Source organism: Prionailurus bengalensis, chromosome D4 (genome assembly GCF_016509475.1).
Source record: "Prionailurus bengalensis isolate Pbe53 chromosome D4, Fcat_Pben_1.1_paternal_pri, whole genome shotgun sequence".
Taxonomy (NCBI): Eukaryota; Metazoa; Chordata; class Mammalia; order Carnivora; family Felidae; genus Prionailurus; species Prionailurus bengalensis.
In genome coordinates, this window is record NC_057359.1 from 12,573,900 (window position 1) to 12,596,938 (window position 23,039).

Consider the following 23,039-nt stretch of genomic DNA (forward strand, 5'->3'; position numbering starts at 1 on the left):
ACTCACCCTTAAAGGATCTGATAAAATTGCCTCTCCTAGGTATTCTCTGGAGGCCCTAGAACCCTGGGCCAGATAGAAGGACTGGCCTCATTGAACTGGGCAGGAAAATTCTCATAATACCAGCCACCAGAGACATAATTTTCCAAGAATACCTTCTTCATTCCATTCCTCAGAAGGGTACACAAAATGGTGCCTGCATTCACCCAAACATTTGCTCTTCCTCAGGGTAGGAAGGATGATACACCCTGAGCCTGGCCTCCTGGGGCAAACACCTGGTGACTTCTGGACTATCCCCACCCTTGGACTGAGATGATAAACTTATGATGATGAGCCAGGTACCTTTTGTTTCCCAGTGAAAAACAGTCTTTCTCAGATTGTCAGTAAATAGTACCCAACTTTGGCAACAACTGAATGATGGAGGGGAGGGCGGGGGAGGGCAGCAGAATGTGGTCTAGTCTAGCGGCTCCGTAGGAGACTCCGTGTCAGCAGTCCTGGTCTTAGTACCAGCAGCCTCTCTGACTCACTGTGGGCACATCACATTGTGTTTACCGGATGGTATTTGGATCCGAAATGTGACTGTGGCTCACTCAGCTGAGTGTCTTGTACATGAGTTGTTAATGAAGCACTTTAACAGCAAACCCAGGGCTTAAAATATTGTGCACACAGCAGGTGAGTAACTAGCCTTTAAAGAAGATTATCAGGGACGCCCTCAGTGGCTCACTCGACTGAGCGTCAGACTTCGGCTCAGGTCATGAACTCACAGTCTGTGAGCCCCGCGTGCATGTGTGTGCACGCGCTCTCTCTCTCTCTCTCTCTCTCTCTCTCTCAAAAATAATAACTAAACATTAAAAAGAAGAAGAAGAAGAAAGCTATCAGAGACCTGTCAACTGTGAGGAAAATGGATTCACAGTGGGACCGGGTGGGAGACATTCCTCTAAATCAGTTACCGTGAGCTCCACAAGTAGAAAAAACACTTGGAAGTGGATTGTGAGGTCTCCTGGATTCACCGAGAGTCTCCTGGAGGCCTTGGAGATGCTCCTCACCCTCGAGGGGAATGATTTCCCTCTTCAGGGCTGTGTCAGTTTGGGTCCTCCAAGAAGAAGACTCTAACCGTGGATTAGCTGGGGAGGAGTTGTGATGGCTGTGATGGATAAGGGGGAGAGAGCTGGAGTAGCTGGGGCCCCGGTCACCATACCCGTTAGGCACAGTAGTCACTGCCTAGGAGCCGGGACATTTTTAGGGATCCATGAGAATGTTTTCACTCTATTTATTCTAAAATCAGAAGAGAAAAAAATGAATGTGATAGCAACAAATATAATAATAAATCTGCCTAAATTATGTTCATCTTTATACCAATGCAGTCATAAAATATTATGTGTAATATTTTTTAAGTTTTATTTTTTTTATTGGGGGGGGAGGCAGAGAGAGAGAGAAAGAGAGGCCCCTACAATGAAGTCCCAGGGAAACAAAGTGTTAGGTCTCTCCTCCTGCCATGCCCGCACCCCTACACTGGCCTATATCATGGAAGGGGATTCTGTTTCATTAGAAGACCTGTTTCAAAGAGCATGAAATATTTCCTCTCTGCCTTTGACACAAGAGTCATCAGTGAGCAAAGGTGTGTTACAGAGACTAGCTGGTCACATATGCTCTCTATGAGTAAAGTATTCTAGCTGAGGCTGGCTGGCCCCCCACAGCGCTGCAGGGGGCACTGGGGCTTAGGATGGGGGGCCATGGCCTTCCTTCCGGTTCAGACATTTCTCTGATTCTGTTTAGTCTGACATTCTGATTCTTCCTTTAAAATCCCTTCCCAGGGGTGCCTAGGTGGCTCAGTCAGTTAAGCGTCTGACTCTTGATTTCGGCTCAGGTGATGATCTTGGTTCGTGGGTTCGAGCCCCAAGTCGGGCTCTGTGCTGACGACGCAGAGCCTGATTGGGATTCTCTCTCTCCCTCTCTCTGTGCCCCCCCAACTCGCACTAGCTTGTTCACTCTCTCTCTCTCAAAATAAACTCTAAAAAATTAAATTAAATTAAATTAAATTAAATTAAATTAAATTAAAATAAAATCACATCCCAGAGTCAGCAAAGTGGGAGCCCATCAGCTGTTTCCAGCCCGCAGATATGTTTATTTGGCATGTACAAAGTTTAAAAAACTGTGGCGGTGGATGTTATGGGTTGAATTGTATTTCCTCAAAACCATATGGTGAAGTCCTAACTCCCAGCACTTCAGAGTGTGACCTTATTTGGCAGCGGGGTTGCTGCAGATATAATTAGTTAAGATGAGGTCATACTGAAGTAGGTCCCTAATCCAGCATGACTGGTGTCTTCATAAAAGTGAGGGGGAGGCAGACAGAGAGAGAGACCTGGACAAAGGGAGAACACCACATGACTATGAAGGCAGAGATCTATCAGCCAAGGAAGGCCAAAGATTGCCAGTCAACCACCCAACGCAGGGGCAGAGGCGTGGAACAGATTCTCCACGGCCCTGGGAAGGAGCCAGTCCTGCCCACACCTTCGTCTGAGACTTCTCACCTCCAGAGCTGGGAAAAACATATATTTCCATTGTTTAAGCCACCCGATTCGTGCCACTGTATTATAGCAACACTAGCAAACTAATACTGGGGTATCATTTTCAGATGGATAGATTTTCTATGAACATTTAGACTTTGGGCTTCAGTGGGAAAAGCCTGAGGCCCCAGCCTGGATGTCGGGGCATCAGCTGGTAGCAAAGGGAAGGATGCAGTCAGTCTTGGGACCAGAGAACACAGGCCCTTGCGAGGGGCCGCCACTCCTTACACCAGGGGCTCGCTGCAGCTCGAGAATATGGGCTCAGCGCTATCAGATTTTCTGATGTATTTCTAGAGGAGCTTGATTTCTGTTTCTCATTGCTGATGAAACAGGATTTCAAATGTTGGCAACTAATTGATCACTCTGTTTTCTCCCTGACCCGCTCCACTTCAGTTTGTATACTTGATCTGGCTGGTCCCTCCGGTCATCTGAGTTTGTGATCGCCATTTGTTCAGAGTTGCACGGCCTGGCAAGATACCGAGAGAAATTCTAGTTCAACAAGGGAGATGATTCAGGGGGTTGAGCAATTTGCTGCCAGGAGAAAGCAAGCCCTGATGTATCCACCTGTCCCCTCCGCCCTGTTGAGTGAGAAGCTTTCTGAGGCTGGTCTGTGCTTTGAATAATCATTTGTTGGGGGCCTGTTGCACACCGGGTGGTGGTCTAGAAGCAAAGCAAGTATCCGGTGTATGATGGTATATATTCTTCCTAATCCCCTTACTGCTGAGGATGAAACGAAGTATTGTTAATAGTCACCATGTACTAAAAGAAATATATTAAGCTGTAATTGTTCTGAACTCATAAACACAAAAGGTCATTCTGTTGAAGCTACGTTGCATTGCCCTCCTCCATCACTGCAGCTTAAAACGTTAATAATAACCACCCTTTACACAAAACAGACAATGGGGAAGGCATGGTACCAGAATCATTAATGACATTCCTTTCGTTATAATTGTGTTAGGCAATTACAACGTGCCAGCCCATGGTAAGCACTTCACGAACATAATCTCGTTGAATGCTCATATCAGCCCTGGGAGGGGAGTATGTGGTTCTCACTGTAGCGATCAGGACACTGAAGCCCAGAGATGTTTAGTAACTTGCATGAGGTCCCAGCAGGACTCAACCTCAGGTCTCTTCAGGGCCAGATCCAGGCTCCCCACCCCCCACCCCCCACTCCCCACTGCCTTCTGCTTCCCGGTTTCTCTGTTTCACAAAATGCCTCTGAGGGAGGTCAGCCTCCGGGCCCAGAGTCCCCCAAGGCCTCGCCAAGAGTGGTGTCCCAGGCCCCAACACCCGAATCTCAACCCTGTCTACATGTTCTGTTAGGCACAATTTGTAATCTCGTCTGAAGTAAAAATCTTAGTTTCTCTCCAAAAAGACTCCATGACATTTTGTGTATATTGTAAAGATGTACAGGAGGGGCCCCCTGTGCCCCTGAAGGAACAGATGGTATGCCTGGCATGTTCTTAGAAATCTGGGAACTCAACAGAAAGCCTGGGAGAGGGGGGGGCCTCCCGGGGTAATGTTCTGTTTCTTTCCACAGCTGTGTTCAGCTCCCGAACATTCCAGCACTTTGCAGCTGACGCTTCTACCTTTTATGTGTGTATTTCACTTCAACCGAAAGTGAGGCAAAGAGACGGGGTGGGTGTTGTCCCGTCCTTGGCCGAGCACGTGGAGCTCCTCGCGCTCCCCCTGCCCCCACCCCCTCCCCAGCCGCCACACCCACCCGCTCGCGGCCACACTTTTCCCGGCCAGAATCGTCTCGCATCCTCTGAAACCCCCCCGTTTCCCCCCACCCCCACCCGCCAGGCCTGTCTTAACGCAGCGTGTCGTCTGTGTGGTTTTCAGGCCACTACATGTACGTGGACTCGGTTTACGTCAAGCACTTCCAGGAGGTGGCGCAACTCATCTCCCCGATGACCACGGCCCCCATGTCCGGCTGCCTGTCGTTTTATTACCAACTCCAGCAGGGGAATGACAATATCTTCTCCCTCTACACTCGGGATGGGGCTGGCCTTTACGAGGAAATCTGGAAAATGGACAAGCCAGGGAATGGTGTGTGGAATCTTGCTGAGGTGGAGTTCAGCGCGCCGTACCCCATGGAGGTAGGTCCGCCAGGTGTGTCCACGTGGGCCCTGGCCGCACTGCTCTGCGCAGGCGCACAGGCCTGGCGATCGGGCGACACCAGCGGCCACGTTCGTCTGTTCTTCTCCGTGCGTGTCCGTCTACCTTTTCCCTTCTTTGGCCCCCTCTGCTTTCCCCTTACTTTCCCCTCTTCCTCTCTCTCCTCTCTTCCCTCTTCCTCCGTCTTCCTGCTTGGTCATCTTCACTTTCTACCAAGACTCTTCTTAAGGACAGATAGAGAAAAAGCCAGTCAATCAACTCCATTTCTTGAGCCCACTTCCCCTCGGAACCTCGCTCTGTGGTCTTGGTGAGTTCCAAAGAGATGAACGTCCTCTGAGTGAAACCGACTCTTGGCTTTCCATTCCTGTGAGCAGGGAGGAAGCTTCCCCTTACTTGAGTGAAGAGTCTTGAGAGAGAGAGAAGCCAACTTATTTTCTTCCTTCCTCCTTGAGGGTATAAGTAATGTCATCAAAATTAGAAATAGATTTATGGTCGTGGCCCCAATTTGAAACAAGCCTTGGTACTTTAGTTTTAAAACTTTTGTAGCTGCACGAGTGATAAATATCCCATGCAGAAGAATTAGAAACTTCAGGAAAGCAAAGCCAAAACCCCCCAGACTAACCCTACGAGGATGAGAACACTAACATTCTGGTGTTCGTCCTTGCAGACCTTCTTTTGAAGCACATACATTATTTATATTTATGTGTGTGTTCCGGTACTTGAAACACTCCAGAGGAGATAGGATTATCCCCAAATTATAGATAAGGAAGGAGAAAAGAGAGAGAGTCCGAACAGTTTGATATTTTGTATCTGGGTCACACAGCTGGTGAGTGCCAGGCCCTTAGGAAACTTCTGCACTGAAATCTGACCTAGAGCTGAAGGCAGAGGCCCAGCCCTGTCTGAGGACCACTACCACCCCCCCACCCCCACCCCCGCCGCCCCAGGGCCTCTAGAATCAGTGGGTGCAACATTGTGGTTCCAGATTTGGAGCTGTACCTAGAGTCCTAGTTACCGCAGGTTTGTTAATATCCCCTTCCTAGCTTTGTGCTTTTCGTAGTATCTTCCCTAGTCCCCTTTAAAGTGCAGAACAAGTAGATTATTCCCTGCATGCTTTTTAGTGGTGCCATCTGCTCACCTGATGTGGAGCTTCAGAGACTGGAGCTTGGGACTGGACTGGTTGGTGACATGTTCTAGCTACTGAAGACATGCCTGCCACACCCCTTGCCCCCTTCAGATCCTCTCCTGTCCCCCCACACAGCTCCAGAGAGAACACACTGCCTTTTGCAGGACGTGTGCTATTTCCTCTCGCAAAGTCGGATGAAGCCTTGATCCGCTCTTGCAGCCCAGTGGAAAATTTTCTGAGTTTGAGTTACAAAGAGGAAAAGAAATGCACATACTGTTTCAGAAATGTTTCCTTCTGTTGAAGTCAAATGAGTCACACGCGCAGTGACGACCGTTTCTTTGCAAACTCCTTCCATCCAACCATAAACTCCCTGGGCGGCATTTGTGTGAGTGAGACTGCAGGATTTTCTTTTCCGTCAGTGCTTGAAAAGTCACAATTCTGGACACTACCGCACTTTAGTTTGTACCCTTTTGGTTCACAGGTGCGTGATTTTGCTCCAGCAGGTCTGACTCATGCTGCTACTGTTTGCTCTTGGTAATTGCCAGCAAAAGAGGCTCACTCTGCAGAAATCAGTGAATTTAATGTCGCTGTCTTCTCAAACGGATCTTAGAAAGGAAAACAAGCACCCAAGACCCCCTTTCTGAACAAGAGAGAATGCATCGGCACATGGGCTATGATTCGCAAATTCTGATCAGAAATATTCTCCCTCCACCAGTAAGATCAAGCTCTGTCGTTCACTTTATCAGCGAGCACCCTGAAAATGAAATGTCATGGACCTGGGCTGTGTGTGTGGACTCCATTGCCCCTTCCCACTGATCCACGTCCGTCCCCTTCTTGTTCTCGGCCTTCCCTCGACCTTTGCCAGCGACAGGCTTCCAAGGCCCCTCTTAGATTGTGCAGAATCCAGGTGTCTGTAGGACCATTGTCGTTAAGCTGAACACGACCATCGTGTCCACATTCTTTCTTTCAAAACTGGAGAAACTCACACCTGGTGGAGGGAAGGAAACTGTTTGAGCTAATTAGTGGCTAATGAGGCTCAAACCTGAATATGAGTTCAAGAGGGGGTCGGTCAACCTGGAGAAATAGACATGAATTAAGTACAGAGCTCTATATGCACCTGACTGCATACGAGGGGCCTTATACACCTTATCTCATTTAATCTCAGTAGTGCTATAAGGTAGCAGGTATTATGTCTATTTTATAAATGACAGAAGAAAGCCCTTGAAAGAGTTAGCAACATATTCAAGGTCACCCAGCTAATAAGTGCCAGAAATGGGATTTGAACTCTGGTCTGTCTGCCTCCGAGACACTCTTCTCTTTAGAACAGGTTGAGAACTAAGAAGCCTAGGGGTCAAATCTAGCCCACAACGATTTGCTTGGCCGCTAGAGTGGTGTCTGTTTGCCTGTTTGAATTCATTGCCAACATTGAAAAAATCCAAAGATTTCAAATAAAAATCTGGAGATCCAGATCTCCTTGACAGTTTGGTAGGTCCGGACACTTCAGGTGGGACTCCCACACGTCAGCAGTGAGTAGCAGCTCCCCACCCCCCCCTCAGACCCGGCTTGCATTCTCCCGGATGCGTTCTGCACCCTTTCCTCCTGCGTCTCACTAAGCTCACGTCATGTATTTCTGTTACCTGCCTGGTCCTGAAGGCATTGGAATTTCAAGCCCTGCAAACCCTGCATCTTCTCACGTTAATTCACCAGAGTGGACCACACCCTGGGGCAGTTTCCCCCCCCGCAGTGCTCGCCACACCTGATCCCCATGGTCACAGGCAGAAGGTAGTCGACTGACCTCAGAGTGGAAGTCGGCGGCAGAAAAGGGAGGAAAATGGAAGGGTTCGACCCATTAACAACCTCATGTTCTCTCTAGCCACTTGGGGAACGTGCCTGGACATGCTGAAATGCTAACGTCCATACATAGAATTTGGGGCCTGGGCCACCTGGGTGGCTCAGTCGGTTGAGCATCTGACTCTTGGTCTCTGCTCAGGTTCATGATCCCAGGGTCATGGGACTGAGCCCCACATTGGGCTCTGCACTGAGCATGAAGCCTGCTTCAGATTCTGCCTCTCCCTCTGCCCCTCCCGCACTCATGTGCGTGCATGCGTGCATGCTCTCTCTCTCAAATAAAATTTTAAAAAATAAAATAGAATTTGGGGCCTGATTTTGCCTTAGCTGACAGATAATCATCTCTGATTCTGCATCTTTGTCCAGAACCCTCACACAGAGTTGCATGTGTGAAAAGGGAAAGGACCCTGGAGGGGCTTAGTTCTGTGGGAAGGGCATTGGGAGAACCGAGCCAGCCTTCTGCGAGTAGCCTGTTGTTTCTTTAACTGAAGGTCATAATACAAATCGTCAATTCAGTAGTTCTATCAGAGACTGATATACACTCAAGGGAGGGGTACAAGTCCACCAATAAAATATAACTTAGGGTTTAGGATTCCCTCTCCCTGAGAGAAACTAGAGATCAAGACAGCAGCTGCCTCAGATTTAGGAATATGATTCCTCAGTACTTATAACTTGCCATCACCTGGCTTGATTGACACATCATTTTTTTTTTTTAATTTTTTTTTTCAACGTTTATTTATTTTTGGGACAGAGAGAGACAGAGCATGAATGGGGGAGGGGCAGAGAGAGAGGGAGACACAGAATCGGAAACAGGCTCCAGGCTCTGAGCCATCAGCCCAGAGCCCGACGCGGGGCTCGAACTCCCGGACCGCGAGATCGTGACCTGGCTGAAGTCGGACGATTAACCGACTGCGCCACCCAGGCGCCCCTGACACATCATTTTAAATCACAGTTAAGAGCTCTGAAGCCTACCAGAAAATATGTAAACCTGTAATAATACGTCCTTTTTCTCTGCAGGTTATTTTTGAAGTTGCTTTCAATGGTCCTAAAGGAGGGTATGTTGCCCTGGATGATATTTCTTTCTCTCCTGTTCACTGCCAAAATCAGACAGGTAAGCATTCTCTTTTTCTTCCTCTTTACATATGGAATTTTCCTGATAGACACCTGTGGTCAGGACTTGAATTAATTCTAATTTCCTCAACTCTCCTGTGATCTCCTCCTTTAAAAAATTACTTAACTGAATAGTCATTTTTCTGCTACATTACTCTTTTCTCCCCCACCTCGCAGTGTGAATTTAATTTTTCTGAACCTACAGGGCAGTTGTCAGGTGTTAAGGAACTTTCATCGTCCCCACCTACTAGGTAATGAAAATCAAAGAATACAAACACATTTCCTCCCCATCTTTCTCTTTAAAGGATAGCTTAGATCCATATACAGGTGGCCAAGTAGGTGGAAAAAAACTCTCAAACTCTACGGAGTAGAATTATAAAAACCCTTCCCAATTTTATGTATCCAAAACCTATAAATGTCTTCACGTTTAAAGATGTTGGTGTTGGATACAGTTAGCTTTGGGCTAAATGTTACCTACTTAATTTAGCTTCTCTTTCTAAGTAAGTCTGCACATTCTTTTACGGTGGCCAGTTTTATAATTTCCATAAACTTGGTGTTTGGAAAAGAGAGGGAATTCTTACTTTCTGGGGAACGAGGTAAACAAATCGATTCAAAGTAAGTGAGAAAATGCCCTAGAGTGAGAAGGACGACACTGTATTCATGCTGGCCCAGATAAATGCAGGGGACCTTACCTTTTAGGGAATTTATTTTTGAGAGACCCCAGGGAGATAGCGGTTGTCCCATGTTATTAATGAGCCTTCCTTCTGAGTTTAGAAGCATGAGAAGTACATTTTTGAACATGGCCTTTGTAGTCTGACTTTCACTTAAGATAAAAGTTGGTGTCTGATTGCATATGGTCTCAGATATATTCTACCAGCAAGGCGACTGAGAAAGATAATATTTTCTACTTGAGCTGAAGTGTTATTCCAGAATTAGAGAGAAACACTCTAATGTGCTAAAACCAAATGCTATTTTTTTTTTTTACTAATTCTAATTTTTAAAAAGTGGGGGGAAGCTAGTGAAACAGATTGAGCTAGACAGGGTTTACATATTTACATATTTTCATTAAAATGATTGAATACAAACTGTAATCAAAGATTTTTAAGTCTTTAAAATTGGACAGAACAGACACCAACATTGTTTTACGTCTCCAAATCTGACTGTTCCCTAATCTCATCAGCTAATATTTCAGTGATGTTAATAGTAGTTTCATAACCTCTTGTCATTACTTTTAGAAAGTTTCCTTTTTGTCACCAGGCATTTACATTGAACTTTTATATTTCCAAGTTATACATATGGAAAAGAGGTTTTTATTCAATACCTGCATGGAGTAGAGGTTGGGATGAAGAGGTGGGGGTGGGGGGGAGGTAACAGTATCTATTGAGCCATCTTAGAAGTAATATTTGGAAACACTCTCCCTTTTAAAAAAAATACAGAATTGGGGTGCCTGGGTGGCTCAGTTGGTTAAGCATTCAACCTTGGCCAGGTCACGGTCTCACAGTTGGTAAGTTCGAGCCCCATGTCGGGCTCTGTGCTGACAGCTTGGAGCCTGGAGACTGCTTGGGATTCTGGGTCTCCCTCTGTCTCTGCCCCTCCCCAGCTCACGCTCTGCCTCTCTCAAAAATAAACATTAAAAAAAATTTTTTTTTAAACATACAGAATCTATGTGAACCCTTTCCCACTGACTGGTGGAAAGAAAGATTTCAGCAAAATAAGGACTATTTGTAAAAAGCACCCGTGGCCCCTCAGTCTCTAAGATTCAGCCCGCATAAAGACTCCTCCTCCATAGGGACCACGGGCGACTCACATTTTCATGTAATTAGGTTAGCCAAGGCTCCGTTAGCTCTTGAGAACTTCCCAACGTAGCGACTTTCTTTAAAATGGTTTAACTGCATGATCGCAGTGTTATGCTACAGAGCCAGGACTTTGGATTCGCGTGCCTACTCTGCCGCTTACAAACTGTGTGACCTTGGGCATGTTGATTCACCTCTCTGTCTGATTAACCTCCGTTTCCACATGTATAGGGCAAGGGTAGAAGAATCTGTTTCACACCATTGGGAAGATGAGAGGTTAATGTCCGTGAAGGCCTGAGCAGAGTATGGCACACAGAAAATGCTTGGCCTTGAGGCTTCATGTTATTTATTGAATTTTCAAAATACTCCCATCCACTCCCTGGGGAACAAAGGAGTCATATTGAAACTAGAGAACCAGCAAAGGGCACCAGCTTGGTGAATGGGTGAGCTGGAGCCTGCTTTATGCCTTTCATTCAGCAGCTGTGGGCCAGATTCTGAGTCTTACAAGCTGAGCCCTCCAGTTTCCATACTTCATCTTACATTTCACAAATAGTTTATGCCCTTCTGTTTTATAACAGGTGCCAACATTTTTTTCCTTATCTCGGTTAGCTCCAGACTTGCTTTTCCCAGCTGGATCTAGCATTTTCTTCCCCCGTTCTCCCTGAGTAGGCTGAGACAGGAATTATTTCAACATATGAAGCATCTCATTCCCACCATCTGGTTGGGCTTAGAGTTAATCCAGTCTCCCAGACCCAGGACCCATCACAGTGTCGTAGGTGTTAAACACCAGAGTCATGTAGCTTCGCAAATATTCCCCCAGGATGCTGCCAGAGGGCAGTGACAACTCCCCATGCCCCCTAGTTGAGTTAGGGCACTTCCCTTCCAAGCCTTTTCCACCCACAACCTCCCCATCCACCACCATGTTTGGCCTAGCATCTAGAAGGTAGGAATCAGCTCTCCTTTTAGGCTGTAAATCCTTGAATGGCCAACAGGTGATTCCATCCACTCCTAGGGATCCCGGCTCAGTGCCCAACCCCAAACTAAGAGCTCCCTCTCCTCTGCCTTACACACGCCCAATCTCCTCCCTGGGCTAGGGTCCACCCATCTGGCTCCGGGACTGGAAAGGTCCTGACACTCATGGATGTACCCTTCAAAGGATTTCTGCTTGGCCCATTCACCAACAGCACACTGCTCACTTGATGTCTGATTGGAAACCTGGCTCCAGTGGTTGCCTTGGTTACAGCTGCAGTTGCCTTAGCTCAGACCTCAAGCATCTCCACAGCCTGGTCAGTGGCCCAGCCCCTGCTCCCTCAAGACTCCTCAGCCTCACGCCAGGTCTCGCTCACTCTGTCTCCAAGCCAGCTCTGAGCTGTCTCCGCCTACTTTCGGGCTGGCTCCTGCTAAAATAAAGCTGCTGTGCAAGTGTAGCAGCCTACAGACCACGCTGCACCCCAGATCTCTCTAGCACTGCAGGGGCTGATGATTAAAAGGCTGCTGATGAGCTTTTAGAGGTCTGGGGCTGATACTGAGTCTATCTCCATGAACTTCATGGGGCAGGGGAAAGGATGAGACATGCTACCAGTGACTTCTCCTTCCACCTGATTAGAGCATCTTCAAAGCCTTTCATTTCTAAAAAGTGCAAATGTCATAAAGCAAGTAATAAACTAAATCTTACATCATGATGCTTTTTGGTACCTTGTTCAAGGGGACTGTCTTCCTTCCTTCCCTCCTTCCTTCCTTCCTTCCCTCCTTCCTTCCTTCCTTCCCTTCTTCCTTCCTTTCCTCCTTCCTTCCTTCCCTTCTTCCTTCCTTCCCTCCTTCCTTCCTTCCTTCCTTCCTTCCTTCCTTCCTTCCTTCCCTTCTTCCTTCCTTTCCTCCTTCCTTCCTTCCCTTCTTCCTTCCTTCCCTCCTTCCTTCCTTCCTTCCCTTCTTCCTTCCTTTCCTCCTTCCTTCCTTCCCTTCTTCCTTCCTTCCCTCCTTCCTTCCTTCCCTCCTTCCTTCCTTCCTTCCCTTCTTCCTTCCTTTCCTCCTTCCTTCCTTCCCTTCTTCCTTCCTTCCCTCCTTCTTTCCTTCCTTCCTTCCTTCCTTTCTTCCTTCCCTTCTTCCTTCCTTCCTTCCCTCCTTCCTTCCTTCCTTCCCTCCTTCCTTTTTTCTTTCTTTCTTTCTTTCTTTCTTTCTTTCTTTCTTTCTTTCTTCCTTCCTTCCTTCCTTCCTTCCTTCCTTCCTTCCTTCCTTCCTTCCTCCCTCTCTGGTCAACTGATGTTCAAGGGCTTCCAACTGCCTGTGATTCCTCCCTATACTTCAAATAGGTCATTAATGTTCAACTGTGATGGCCACTCAGCCCATATGCTCTGAAACAAGCCTTAAGCAAAGGCTTTCCATCCACCCCAGATTCTGGTGAGCTCATTTGGGGTCACAAACAGGCCCTCTGGCCCTGTCTTCAGGAATTAGATACTGTCTCATAGCAGAAGCAACATTCTGGGTGAAAAAGATTTAGGCTTTCAGTTATGCTTTTGAGATTTTCTTTTTATCAGACCTTCTCAGGACCCCAGACAAATCCATTTCTAGGACTAGGTATTTAACAAGGGAATATAATCGCATTCTCAGAAAAATCTTTTCTGCGTGACTCAGTGTCACCATGGAGTGAACTGATCCGTGCTTACTTTTAAGTTTTAATACCACCTCTTGCCTCTCATGCCCACCTAATAAATGGGTTATGATTCTCTTGTGGTTGCCCAGGGGGATATTCCTTGGGATATATTCCTGATGAGCGATTTCACTGACTTGCTGTTCTCTTTGTGCGTGGCTTTTGGGAGCACTACACCATTTTCTGAACTAGACGGGCATCTGTAGATTGTGCCTTTTCATCTACTTTTTCATTACCAGGTGGCAGAGGGGTAACTAACCAATATGGGGTCTCCCCTTGTCTCAAATCTGCATGGGAGGGGGGGCTGGTGTCAGAGGATCCTTGTCTGTGTGAACATCATACTCATTTTTCAAAGACTTTATTTTCATGGCTTAAAGATACTCCCGGATGCTCACAGAGCCAGGCCTAGCAATGTGTGGGCAGGCCCACCTGTCACAGAGCATTGAGAATGCCCTTTATTTCCTGATCTCCTCTCTGGCTCAGCAGGATGCCTTCCTTGCACACTTGGCAGGGTGTGTCTCCTGAGATACCATTGGGATCCAATTATACAGGAATATTTTATTCCTAATCTTCTTTTTTTGTTTGTTTGTAATGTGGTTTTGGTCACTGACTTTTTTAATTTAGTGTTTTTAAAACTTTATTTTAGTAACATTTTAAACTGAGATAAAATTTGTAAGAATTGGGGTGCCTGGGTGGCTCAGTTACATGTCCGACTTTGGCTCAGGCCATGATCTCACAGTTTGTGCGTTTGAGCCCCACGTGGGGATCTGTGCTGAGAGCTCCGAGCCTAGAGCCTGCCTTGGATTCTGTGTCTCCCTCTCTCTCTGCCCATCCCCCACTCACACTCTGTCTCTCTCAAAAATAAACGTTAAAAAAATTTTTTTTTTTAATTTTCAAGAATACTATAAAGAACTCTCATGTACTCTTCACCCAGATCTACAAATTAACATTTTGCCACATTTGCTTTATTGACCATGTAAGAGTAAGTTGTAAACATTATGCCCCTTACCCTAAATACTTCAGTGTGTAGTTTCTAAAACCCAGCACATTTTCCAGCATGCTATCAGATAATTATAAAGTTGAAGAAATTTGGGGTCACCTGGGTGGTTCAGTCAGTTAAGCCTCTGGCTCTTGACTTCAGCTCAGGTCATGGTCTCATGGTTCATGGGTTCAAGCCCCAAGTGTAAAGCCTGCTTGGGATTCTGTCTCCATCTCTCTCTGCCCCTCCCCTGCTTGTTCTCTGTCTCTCTCTCTCTCTCTCTCAAAAATCAGTAAACATTAATAACAAGTTCAGGAAATTTGGCACTGATACAGTATTATCAACTAACCTATGATCCACATACTAATTTCACCACTTGTCCCAATGCTGTCTTTTTTTTTTCTTGATGTTTGTTTATTTTTGAGGGGAGGGAGGGAGGGAGGGAGAGACAGAGAGAGAGAGAGAGAGAGAGAGAGAGAGAGAATGAGTGGGGGAGGGGCAGAGAGGGAGGGGGACAGAGGATCCAAAGCAGGCTCTGTGCTGACAGCAGCAAGCCCAATGCAAGGCTCAAACCCACGAACCACGAGATCATGACCTGAGCCGAAGTTGGACACTTAACCAACTGAGCCACCCAGGCACCTCCCATCTATATTTATATGCTATGTGTTTTCCTGGACCAAGATTGAATCTCGGCACCCTTGTAGTATTTGGTTGTCATACGTCTTTCATCCCCTTTAATCTGGGCTAAACTCTCTTGCTTTGGGAATTCAGGAATTGAGAGTATAGTGAGTGTTTGTACATAAACAGCTCCCTGTTTCATTAGGTCACTGCTCCCAGAATTCAAATGTTTCTCTAGAGGTAATTTCCCATTTATGCAAAACAGTGCCCTCTTTCTCTGGCCCTAAAAGTTTAGACCAGTATTATGTCAGCCTGCAGAACAGGATCACAGTTGGCTATGTTGAATGTGTCCCAAACTGTGGCAGTCACATCCCTTCTGGACTCGGATGATCTGAACAGTGAAATTTACAATCACTTGTTGCTGTACCAAGTTATTCACAAAAAAAGCAGAAATCTTTTATGTCTCATTCCCTCCAGGCAATCTGAAATGAGGTGGTATTTATAGACCAGGGTAAATGATACCAGAATTCAGCAAAAGCCAAAATAATAGCAGTATGGGTGATGAAATTGGTGTGACTTTTTGAACCTCGTGATTTATACTGAGTGATGATTTTCTTCAAGCAGATCAGCTCCTGTGACTAATATCAATTATCAACAGACAGCAGCTGTGCTGGTGACACAGATTGGTCAACAAAGGAAAATCATTTCTGGAAAATATAATTTCTAAAATACCTGTCTTAGAGAAAAATTAAGAATTCCTTAAAATCTTTATCTTTTTCTTTCTCTTTAATTTTCTATGAATGAATTTTGAATTGTGAAGAACAATGTGAATAATTGTTCCCAGTCTTTACATTATGAAAGGAAATGTCCTTTGAAGTGTGGTACTTCTTTATTTTTTATAGAGAGTGTGAACAGAGCTCCTTCTCTCCATCCCTTTAGGGAGGAAAAGAACAATTTTCCTGCCATGCTGAGATGTTAGCTTGATGCTAACCTGCCAGCATGCCATTAGGGTAAAAATCTTTTTGTGTGTTTTATGTATTCCGTCTCCCCTGGCACGAATATGTATGTATTTGTCAACCCGTTGATGTAGTCCCTTGAGACCCTTGAGTCTGGCTGTTTAACTTTGGTTCTCCTTTGTTCAGAACTTCCTTTCAGTGCCATGGAAGCCAGCTGCAATTTCGAGGAAGATCTCTGCAACTTTTATCAAGACAAAGAAGGTCCAGGCTGGACCCGGGTGAAAGTAAAACCAAACATGTATCGGGCCGGAGACCACACATCAGGCATCGGTAAATTGGGGGTCTGTGGCCACCGGGAGCCGGGGGTGGGAGTGCTCCAGCTGCCAATCTTACTCCACACCCATCAAGATGGCAACTTAAACAAAAAAGGGCAGCTGTGAAAAAACAAATGCGATGGGCAATCTCGTGTTTGGCCTCTTTTTAAAACTTAGAATTCGATTTGCCAGTTGCTTAAATAGTCAAACCTTTGGACATTATCTTGCTCTTCCCCTCAGGTGGAGAAGTACTTTTGTCTTTTTTTTTAAGTGTATTTATTTATTGTGAGTAAAAGAAAGGGAGAGAGAGAGTGGGAGCAGGAGCAGGGTAAAGGCAGAGACAAGTAGACACAGAGAATCTCAAGCAGACTCCTTGCTGTTGGCACAGAACCCGATGGAGGGCTCCGTCCCACAAACCGAGAAATCATGACCTGAGCTGAAATCAAAAGTTAGAGGCTTAACTGAACTGAGTCACTCAGGCGCCCCTATGGAGAAGTACCTTTAAAAAGCTATTTAAAAAAAAAAAAAAAAGCTATTAGATTACAACTATATGAAACATCCAGAATAGGCAGATTCATAGAGACAGAAAGCAGATTAGTGGTGTCCAGGGGGTGGGGATGGGGGATGGGAAGTTCCTGTTTAATGGGTATAGAGTTTCCTTCTGGGTGATGAAAATGTACTGGAATTAAGCAGTGGTGGTGGTTGCCCAGCATTCGTGAATGTACTAAATGCCGCAGAACTGTAGGTTTTAAAATGGTTAAAATGATAAATTTCCTGTTATGTGTAATTTACTCAACAAACAGATATTGTAGGGCAAGAGAAGCTACAAAAGCTGTTGGGAAAATGTCAGGGGCGGGGCACTTGATGGCTCTGTCTACAAGGAACTATTGGAAACCAGTTTGAGCTCCCCTGTGTAAGGAACCTACCTAATCACTTTGATGGTATCCCCTGTGAAGCCCACTCCCGTAGAGATGGGTGCAAAGAGCTTGTTTTCAAGGGTTGGTGTCTAATTCATTTATTCAATGCCTCTTTATACACTAGGCCCTGGGGTATGTTAATACACTGATGAAACTTAACATTTCAGGGGCGCCTGGGTGGCTCAGTCGGTTAAGTGTCCGACTTCAGCTCAGTTCACGATCTCGCCGTCCATGAGTTCGAGCCCCGCGTCAGGCTCTGGGCTGATAGCTCAGAGCCTGGAGCCTGCTTCCGATTCTGTGTCTCCCTCTCTCTCTGCCCCTCCCCCGTTCATGCTCTGTCTCTCTCTGTCTCAAAAATAAATAAACGTTAAAAAAAAAAAATTAAAAAAAAAAAAAAAACATTTCAGAGCACCTTACTTGCACGGGGCCCGGGAAGGGCTTTGAAACGGGAACTCACAATTTTATACTTGTCATCGTGTATTCTAACAGTCATTTCAACGGGCAAGAGAAATGTTAGACAAATATATACACAAATAAACGTATAAGGTACGTGCTATGGAAGAAATGAAAAGTGGGCTGAGAGAGATTAAGGGAGAGAGCCTAATTTTGGTAGGAGATCCTGGGAAGGCTTTTCTGAGGAGAGAGGGTATTAGCCAGGAGAGGGGGAGGAATCCAGGCAGAGGGAACAGCATCTGTGAAGTCCTGAGCATGGGAAGAACGGGACACCCCGAGTAGTTGGAAGGTTAGTGTGGCTGCACTGAGGGCAGGAGAGTGGAAGAAAATGAAGTTAGGAGGTAGACCATGGCATGGCAGGCCAGAGTAAGCATTTGGGGATTTTTTTATAAAGTAAATGAGAAACCAGTCAAAGATTTTAGGGAAGAGAAGAGTAGAATTAAAAAAAAATTTTTTTCAACGTTTATTTATTTTTGGGACAGAGAGAGACAGAGCATGAACAGGGGAGGGGCAGAGAGAGAGGGAGACACAGAATCGGAAACAGGCTCCAGGCTCTGAGCCATCAGCCCAGAGCCTGACGCGGGGCTTGAACTCCCGGACCGCAAGATCGTGACCTGGCTGAAGTCGGATGCTTAACCGACTGCGCCACCCGAGAAGAGTAGAATTAAATTCATGTTTCAAGAATGTTGCTGTGACTATGCATGGCCACCCCTACTAATCTGCCCCGGTGGCCCAGTGAAGTACCACAGACTGTGTGACCTGAACAGCAGAACGGTGTTTCCTCACAGTTCTGGAGGTGGAAAGTTCTAGACACAGATGTTGTCAGGGTTGGTTTCTGGCGAGACCTTACTTCCTGCCTTGTAGATAGATGGCGCCTTCTCATTGTGTCCTGACATGGCCTTTGCTCCACATGTATACGTGAAGAGAGAAAGAGAGGTCTCCGGGCACCTGGGTGGCTCAGTCGGTTAAGCCTCCAACTTCAGCTCAGGTCGTGATCTCACAGTCTGGGGGTTTGAGCCCCACATCTGTGCTGACAGCTCGGAGCCTGGAGCCTGCTTCCAATTCTGTGTCTCCCTCTCTCTCTGCCCCTCCCCCATTTGCACTTTGTCTCTCTCTGTTTCTCAAAAATAAGTAAACATTACAAAAAAGAGAGAGAGACAGGTCTCTGGTGTCTCTTCCTCTCAGGAGGACACCATTTCTATATGATTAAGACTTCACCCTCATAACCTCATTTAATTACCTCCTTAAGGGCCCAATCTTCAAATAAAGTTGCATTGGGAATTAGGTTTTCAGTCAGTGGATTTTAGGGGGACACGACTCAGTCCATACCACCACGCACAGGAAATAACCCAAGAACCTTTTGCCACATGAATTAAATAATTGGGTGAAACTAAACTAAATGAACACTGAGGCAATCAAAAGAGCTGACACGTTATTCCAGTGGCAGAGCTGTGGCTTACCCTGTGCCTGGCAAAATGGAGCTCGAGGCCATGAGCAGATACACCAGCCCAGTGAACCGGCCTGTCTTTCCGCATCTGACGTGGTGCCGTTGGCCATTGGCATGTTCTTCATGGCTTGGTTCTTTAGTATGAGGTTACTCCTCCACATACACTCAGGATACCTACAGAGAGCTCCTCATCTCCGTGGTGGCTTGGCCTTCATGGGCTTTGGAGTCCTCTTCCTGCTGCCCTGGGTTGGTGTCTGTGTGCGTTCCCAAGGGTTCCAACCAGGAGGCGTCACTGAATCCCTGGTTTTGTAAATTAATTTTTTTTTACTTTTTCTGGGGGTGTCCCACCTGCTGCTCCCAATAAAGGCAGATGTGTGACTATCAAAAAAAGGGGGAAAAATTGATGGGGGAGGAACAGAAGAAGGAAAGAAAGAAAAGTAGAGTATTATTTTTTTCATTTCTACCCAGGTTTTCTAGAACGCATGGATCTGTTTTAAGTTTACCCTGGGGGTCTGAAGCTGGGTGAGAGGGGAGGTTCTTGACCTTATGTTTCTTTTTGTTATTTAGAAGAAAGAATTATTCTTCTTTGGACCCTTTTTTTGCACAGATTAGGTACTTGAGAGATATTTTCTGGTTGAATGGCAGGCTGCAACAACATAGATTTGGGGGACAACAGAATTCAGTCCATAACACTACTCATGTGAAAGCATCCAAATTCCAAGAACTGCCAGGCCAGCCTGTAATCTCTGTATCTCCACTGGTCGCTGCAGAGATAAGAAGGAAAAATCTGCTCTGGGCCTCCCATTCACTAGGACCTGGTATGCCCTCTGTATCACCTGGTTGCCCCAGGAAGCTGGAGTCCCAAGATGATTATATCCCTTTTGCTTCATGAAAAGCACAAATCCTCACCGATGCCTGGAACCTGAGCATATCCAGGTGGACATCTACACTGGTTTATGAAGTTTACTTAGAACTGGAGAAGTGTTATTTGTAATAGAGTCACATGGATATATTCTGTCACTTTTAAGCCACAGATTTAACAAAACATATTCTATCATTTAAAGCCTATGGAGGGGCGCCTGGGAGGCTCAGTTGGTTAAGCAGCCGATTTTGGCTCCAGTCATGATCTCACGGCTTATGGGTTCGAGCCCCGCATCAGGCTCTGTGCTGACGGGTACTGGAGTCCGGAGCCTGGAGTCTGCTTCAGATTCTGTGTCTCCCTCTCTCTCTGCCCCTCGCCCACTCACACTCTCTGTTTCTCTCTCTCAAAAAAAAATAAACATTGAAAAAAAAATTTTTTAAGCTTATGGAAATAGTCTCTGTTGGCAAATTCCACTACTTTCAGCCAGATTTTTCCATTTGATAATCTGGGCTAGATTATGTAAGTTTTTCGTTGCTGATTTCCTGAATGTTCTGTCCGGTTCGCAGGGTATTACTTGCTGGCCAACACAAAGTTTACATCTCAGCCTGGCTACATTGGAAGGCTCTACGGTCCATCCCTGCCAGGAAATTTGCAGTATTGTCTACGTTTTTATTATGCCATCTATGGGTTTTTAAAAATGAGTGACACCCTAGCAGTTTACATCTTTGAAGAGAACCACGTAGTTCAAGAGAAAATTTGGTCTGTGCTGGAGTCTCCAAGGGGTGTCTGGATGCAAGCTGAAATCACCTTCAAGAAGCCTATGCCAACCAAGGTACAGTAGAGCCAGCAAAACCCTTTGCTCCCCTTCCGTGTCTGGGCTGGGTCAGTGAATTTCTGTTTATTTTCACCTGGCCGACGTGTTATTTTTCTTCTGTTCAAAGTGAAAGCCCCACCACTACACTGTATCCGAGCCATGCACGAATGATATTACATACAAGTTCTTTTCAGTTTTCTGTCTCAGAAACATGGCCACCTAGAGGATTCACTTGTTTATTTCTTAGATTCCCTGAGACTAGACCGAAGGCGGGGAATATATAAACAGTCCAGGTTCAACAGCTAAACTTTAATTTGAAACCAGAATTCTCTCTCTCTCTCTTTTACACACACACACACACACACACACACACACACACACAATACACATGTGTGCCTGTGGGAATACTAATTGCTTTATTTTTTTTTAACTTTTTGTTAATGTTTATTCATTTTTTGAGAGACAGAGTGTGAGTTGGGGAGGGGCAGAGAGAGAGGGGGACACAGAATCTGAAGCAGGCTTCAGACTCTGAGCCATCAGCACAGAGCCAAACGCAGGGCTCAAACTCACAAACCATGAGATCATGACCTGGGCCGAAGTCGGACTTTCAATCGACTGAGGCACCCAGGTGCCCCTCCAAAGCTTTATCTTAACACAGAATAGGGAAGCTCAGCAAAAAAATGAGAGCCAACCCAGACAGAGAGGATTCACTTGTAAGGGTACCATCAGCGGCTGATTTTGATAGTGATGAGAATACAAAGAGAGCTTTACTGCAAGAGGAATATAAAAGAAAACTATAGTCTCCCAAGCTGAACAACTCTTAAACTTAAGGAAGCTTTACAGAGGCAATAAATTCTGTCAGCTACAACCCAGACATGAAACCAGTATGGGCAAATCCGGTTTTTTTTCAGCCCCTCATTCAACCAGAAAATATCTCACGAATCTACATTCTGAGAAAGATGGGCTAAAGATGGGTCAGAAAGGTCCCTTCCTTCAAACAAATGACTCACACAAGGGGAGCTCAGAAAAAATTGTTCAGTGAACGGATCAGTCAGTTGATCACATTTACTAACTAGGAATTAATCCAAAGTCCAGCTTCCCTCAGGAAAGATCCAAACCTGGAAGAACAATGAAAGCTTCTTCACGAACATTAATGGCTCAAGATTGTCTTAGTTGTAACCATCCAGACGGAATCATGACTTGATCCATCCATAACTTTCTGCTATGGAAATTTGGTATGCCATCCCCATCATAATGATTCCTGGTTACTTTTAGTCCATTGGAATACCCACCAGGGCATGATTAAATTTTCTCAATGATTAATCCAAGATCTTTGAAAATCTTTACAAAGTTCTTTTCCATTGCTAGGCAAGACGAAATTGTGCTTATAATGACAGGGCCGCCTCCATGACTTACTTCTAGAAGGGGTTGAGCCAATTTATACCTCTAGAAGAATGTAAGCATAAAGGTTTACCACAGCCTCCTGACTGCAGCTTCTCTTATTTTTATGCTGATTAAATAGGTAGTGTCATTATAGGTATCCCTATCCCCTTCTTAACTCCATCAGACTTTGTTCCCCTGACAAAACAGATATTTGGCTCACCTCCTGGGTTATTACCCAGGGAAAGCTAGTTGATGATTCTGGTGCCACATTCCTACTCCGTCCTAGTCTAGACTCATACTCTAAGCTGACTCCTAGCCAATTCCTAACATTTCCTGAGGGAGCCTATCTTTCCATACATGTCATTGACTTTGCTCTTTGATCTGTTTCTCTAGGAGGTATCCAAGCCTGTCTGCCTCTTAGGGATCCCAAAGGCTTAAACTGTTTCCCATGATTAATTATGTAACTCTGGCAAGTAGTTATGGTAACATACACACATGAGCAGACACGTACCAGATTCACATAATCAAGGATGCGCCAGAAAGTAATGAAATTTTTGTTATACTCCATACTCTGTTTTGCTAATGTTTTTTAAAAAGGGGGGATATAATAAGCGTTTTATTCATTAATTCGGCTTTCATTCATTTATTCATTTATTTGTTCCTTTATTCAACCAACATTTATTAGGTATGTGCTCAGTGCAGGGGATATAAAGATGAACGAGGCTTACATCCTGCCTTTGAGGAGGTGGTGACAAATGATAAAAGATTAAGATACAGATATGTAAGCAACTAATAACAGTACAATCTCACTGTCTCATGCAAGGGAGAAAAATAGTCATTTTACCGATTGGACATAGAAAAGATAATGACAGGAGAGGCCCAGCTGAGCTGGTGTGTGTGGGGGGGGACTAGGTTCAGGCCATCTGGATGCTAATTCCTACTGATGCCCCCACCCACCCCACTTCACCCTGTCCCCCTATATCCTCTACTCACACACACATGAGGTGTTTAGGAACCTGCCTGCTCCTTCAGGGTGAGTCCCTGCTGGTCCCTGACACCCATGGAACAGGAGCAGGCCCCCCAGCCAATA

General features: G+C 45.7%; 1 protein-coding gene and 1 pseudogene across 2 annotated transcripts in view; both read left to right on the top strand.

Moving 5' to 3' along the window:
• MAMDC2 (MAM domain containing 2) overlaps window positions 1–23,039 on the top strand; it is a 154,383-nt gene that overhangs the window by 77,906 nt on the left and 53,438 nt on the right. For both annotated transcript variants that reach the window (XM_043566928.1, XM_043566929.1), the window contains exons 6-9: window positions 4,410–4,666; window positions 8,674–8,767; window positions 15,946–16,089; window positions 20,319–20,584. In XM_043566928.1, the coding sequence (XP_043422863.1) occupies window positions 4,410–4,666; window positions 8,674–8,767; window positions 15,946–16,089; window positions 20,319–20,584 (761 nt within the window). The remainder of the gene's footprint in view (window positions 1–4,409; window positions 4,667–8,673; window positions 8,768–15,945; window positions 16,090–20,318; window positions 20,585–23,039) is intronic.
• Window positions 18,542–19,944, top strand: LOC122475192 (annotated as a pseudogene).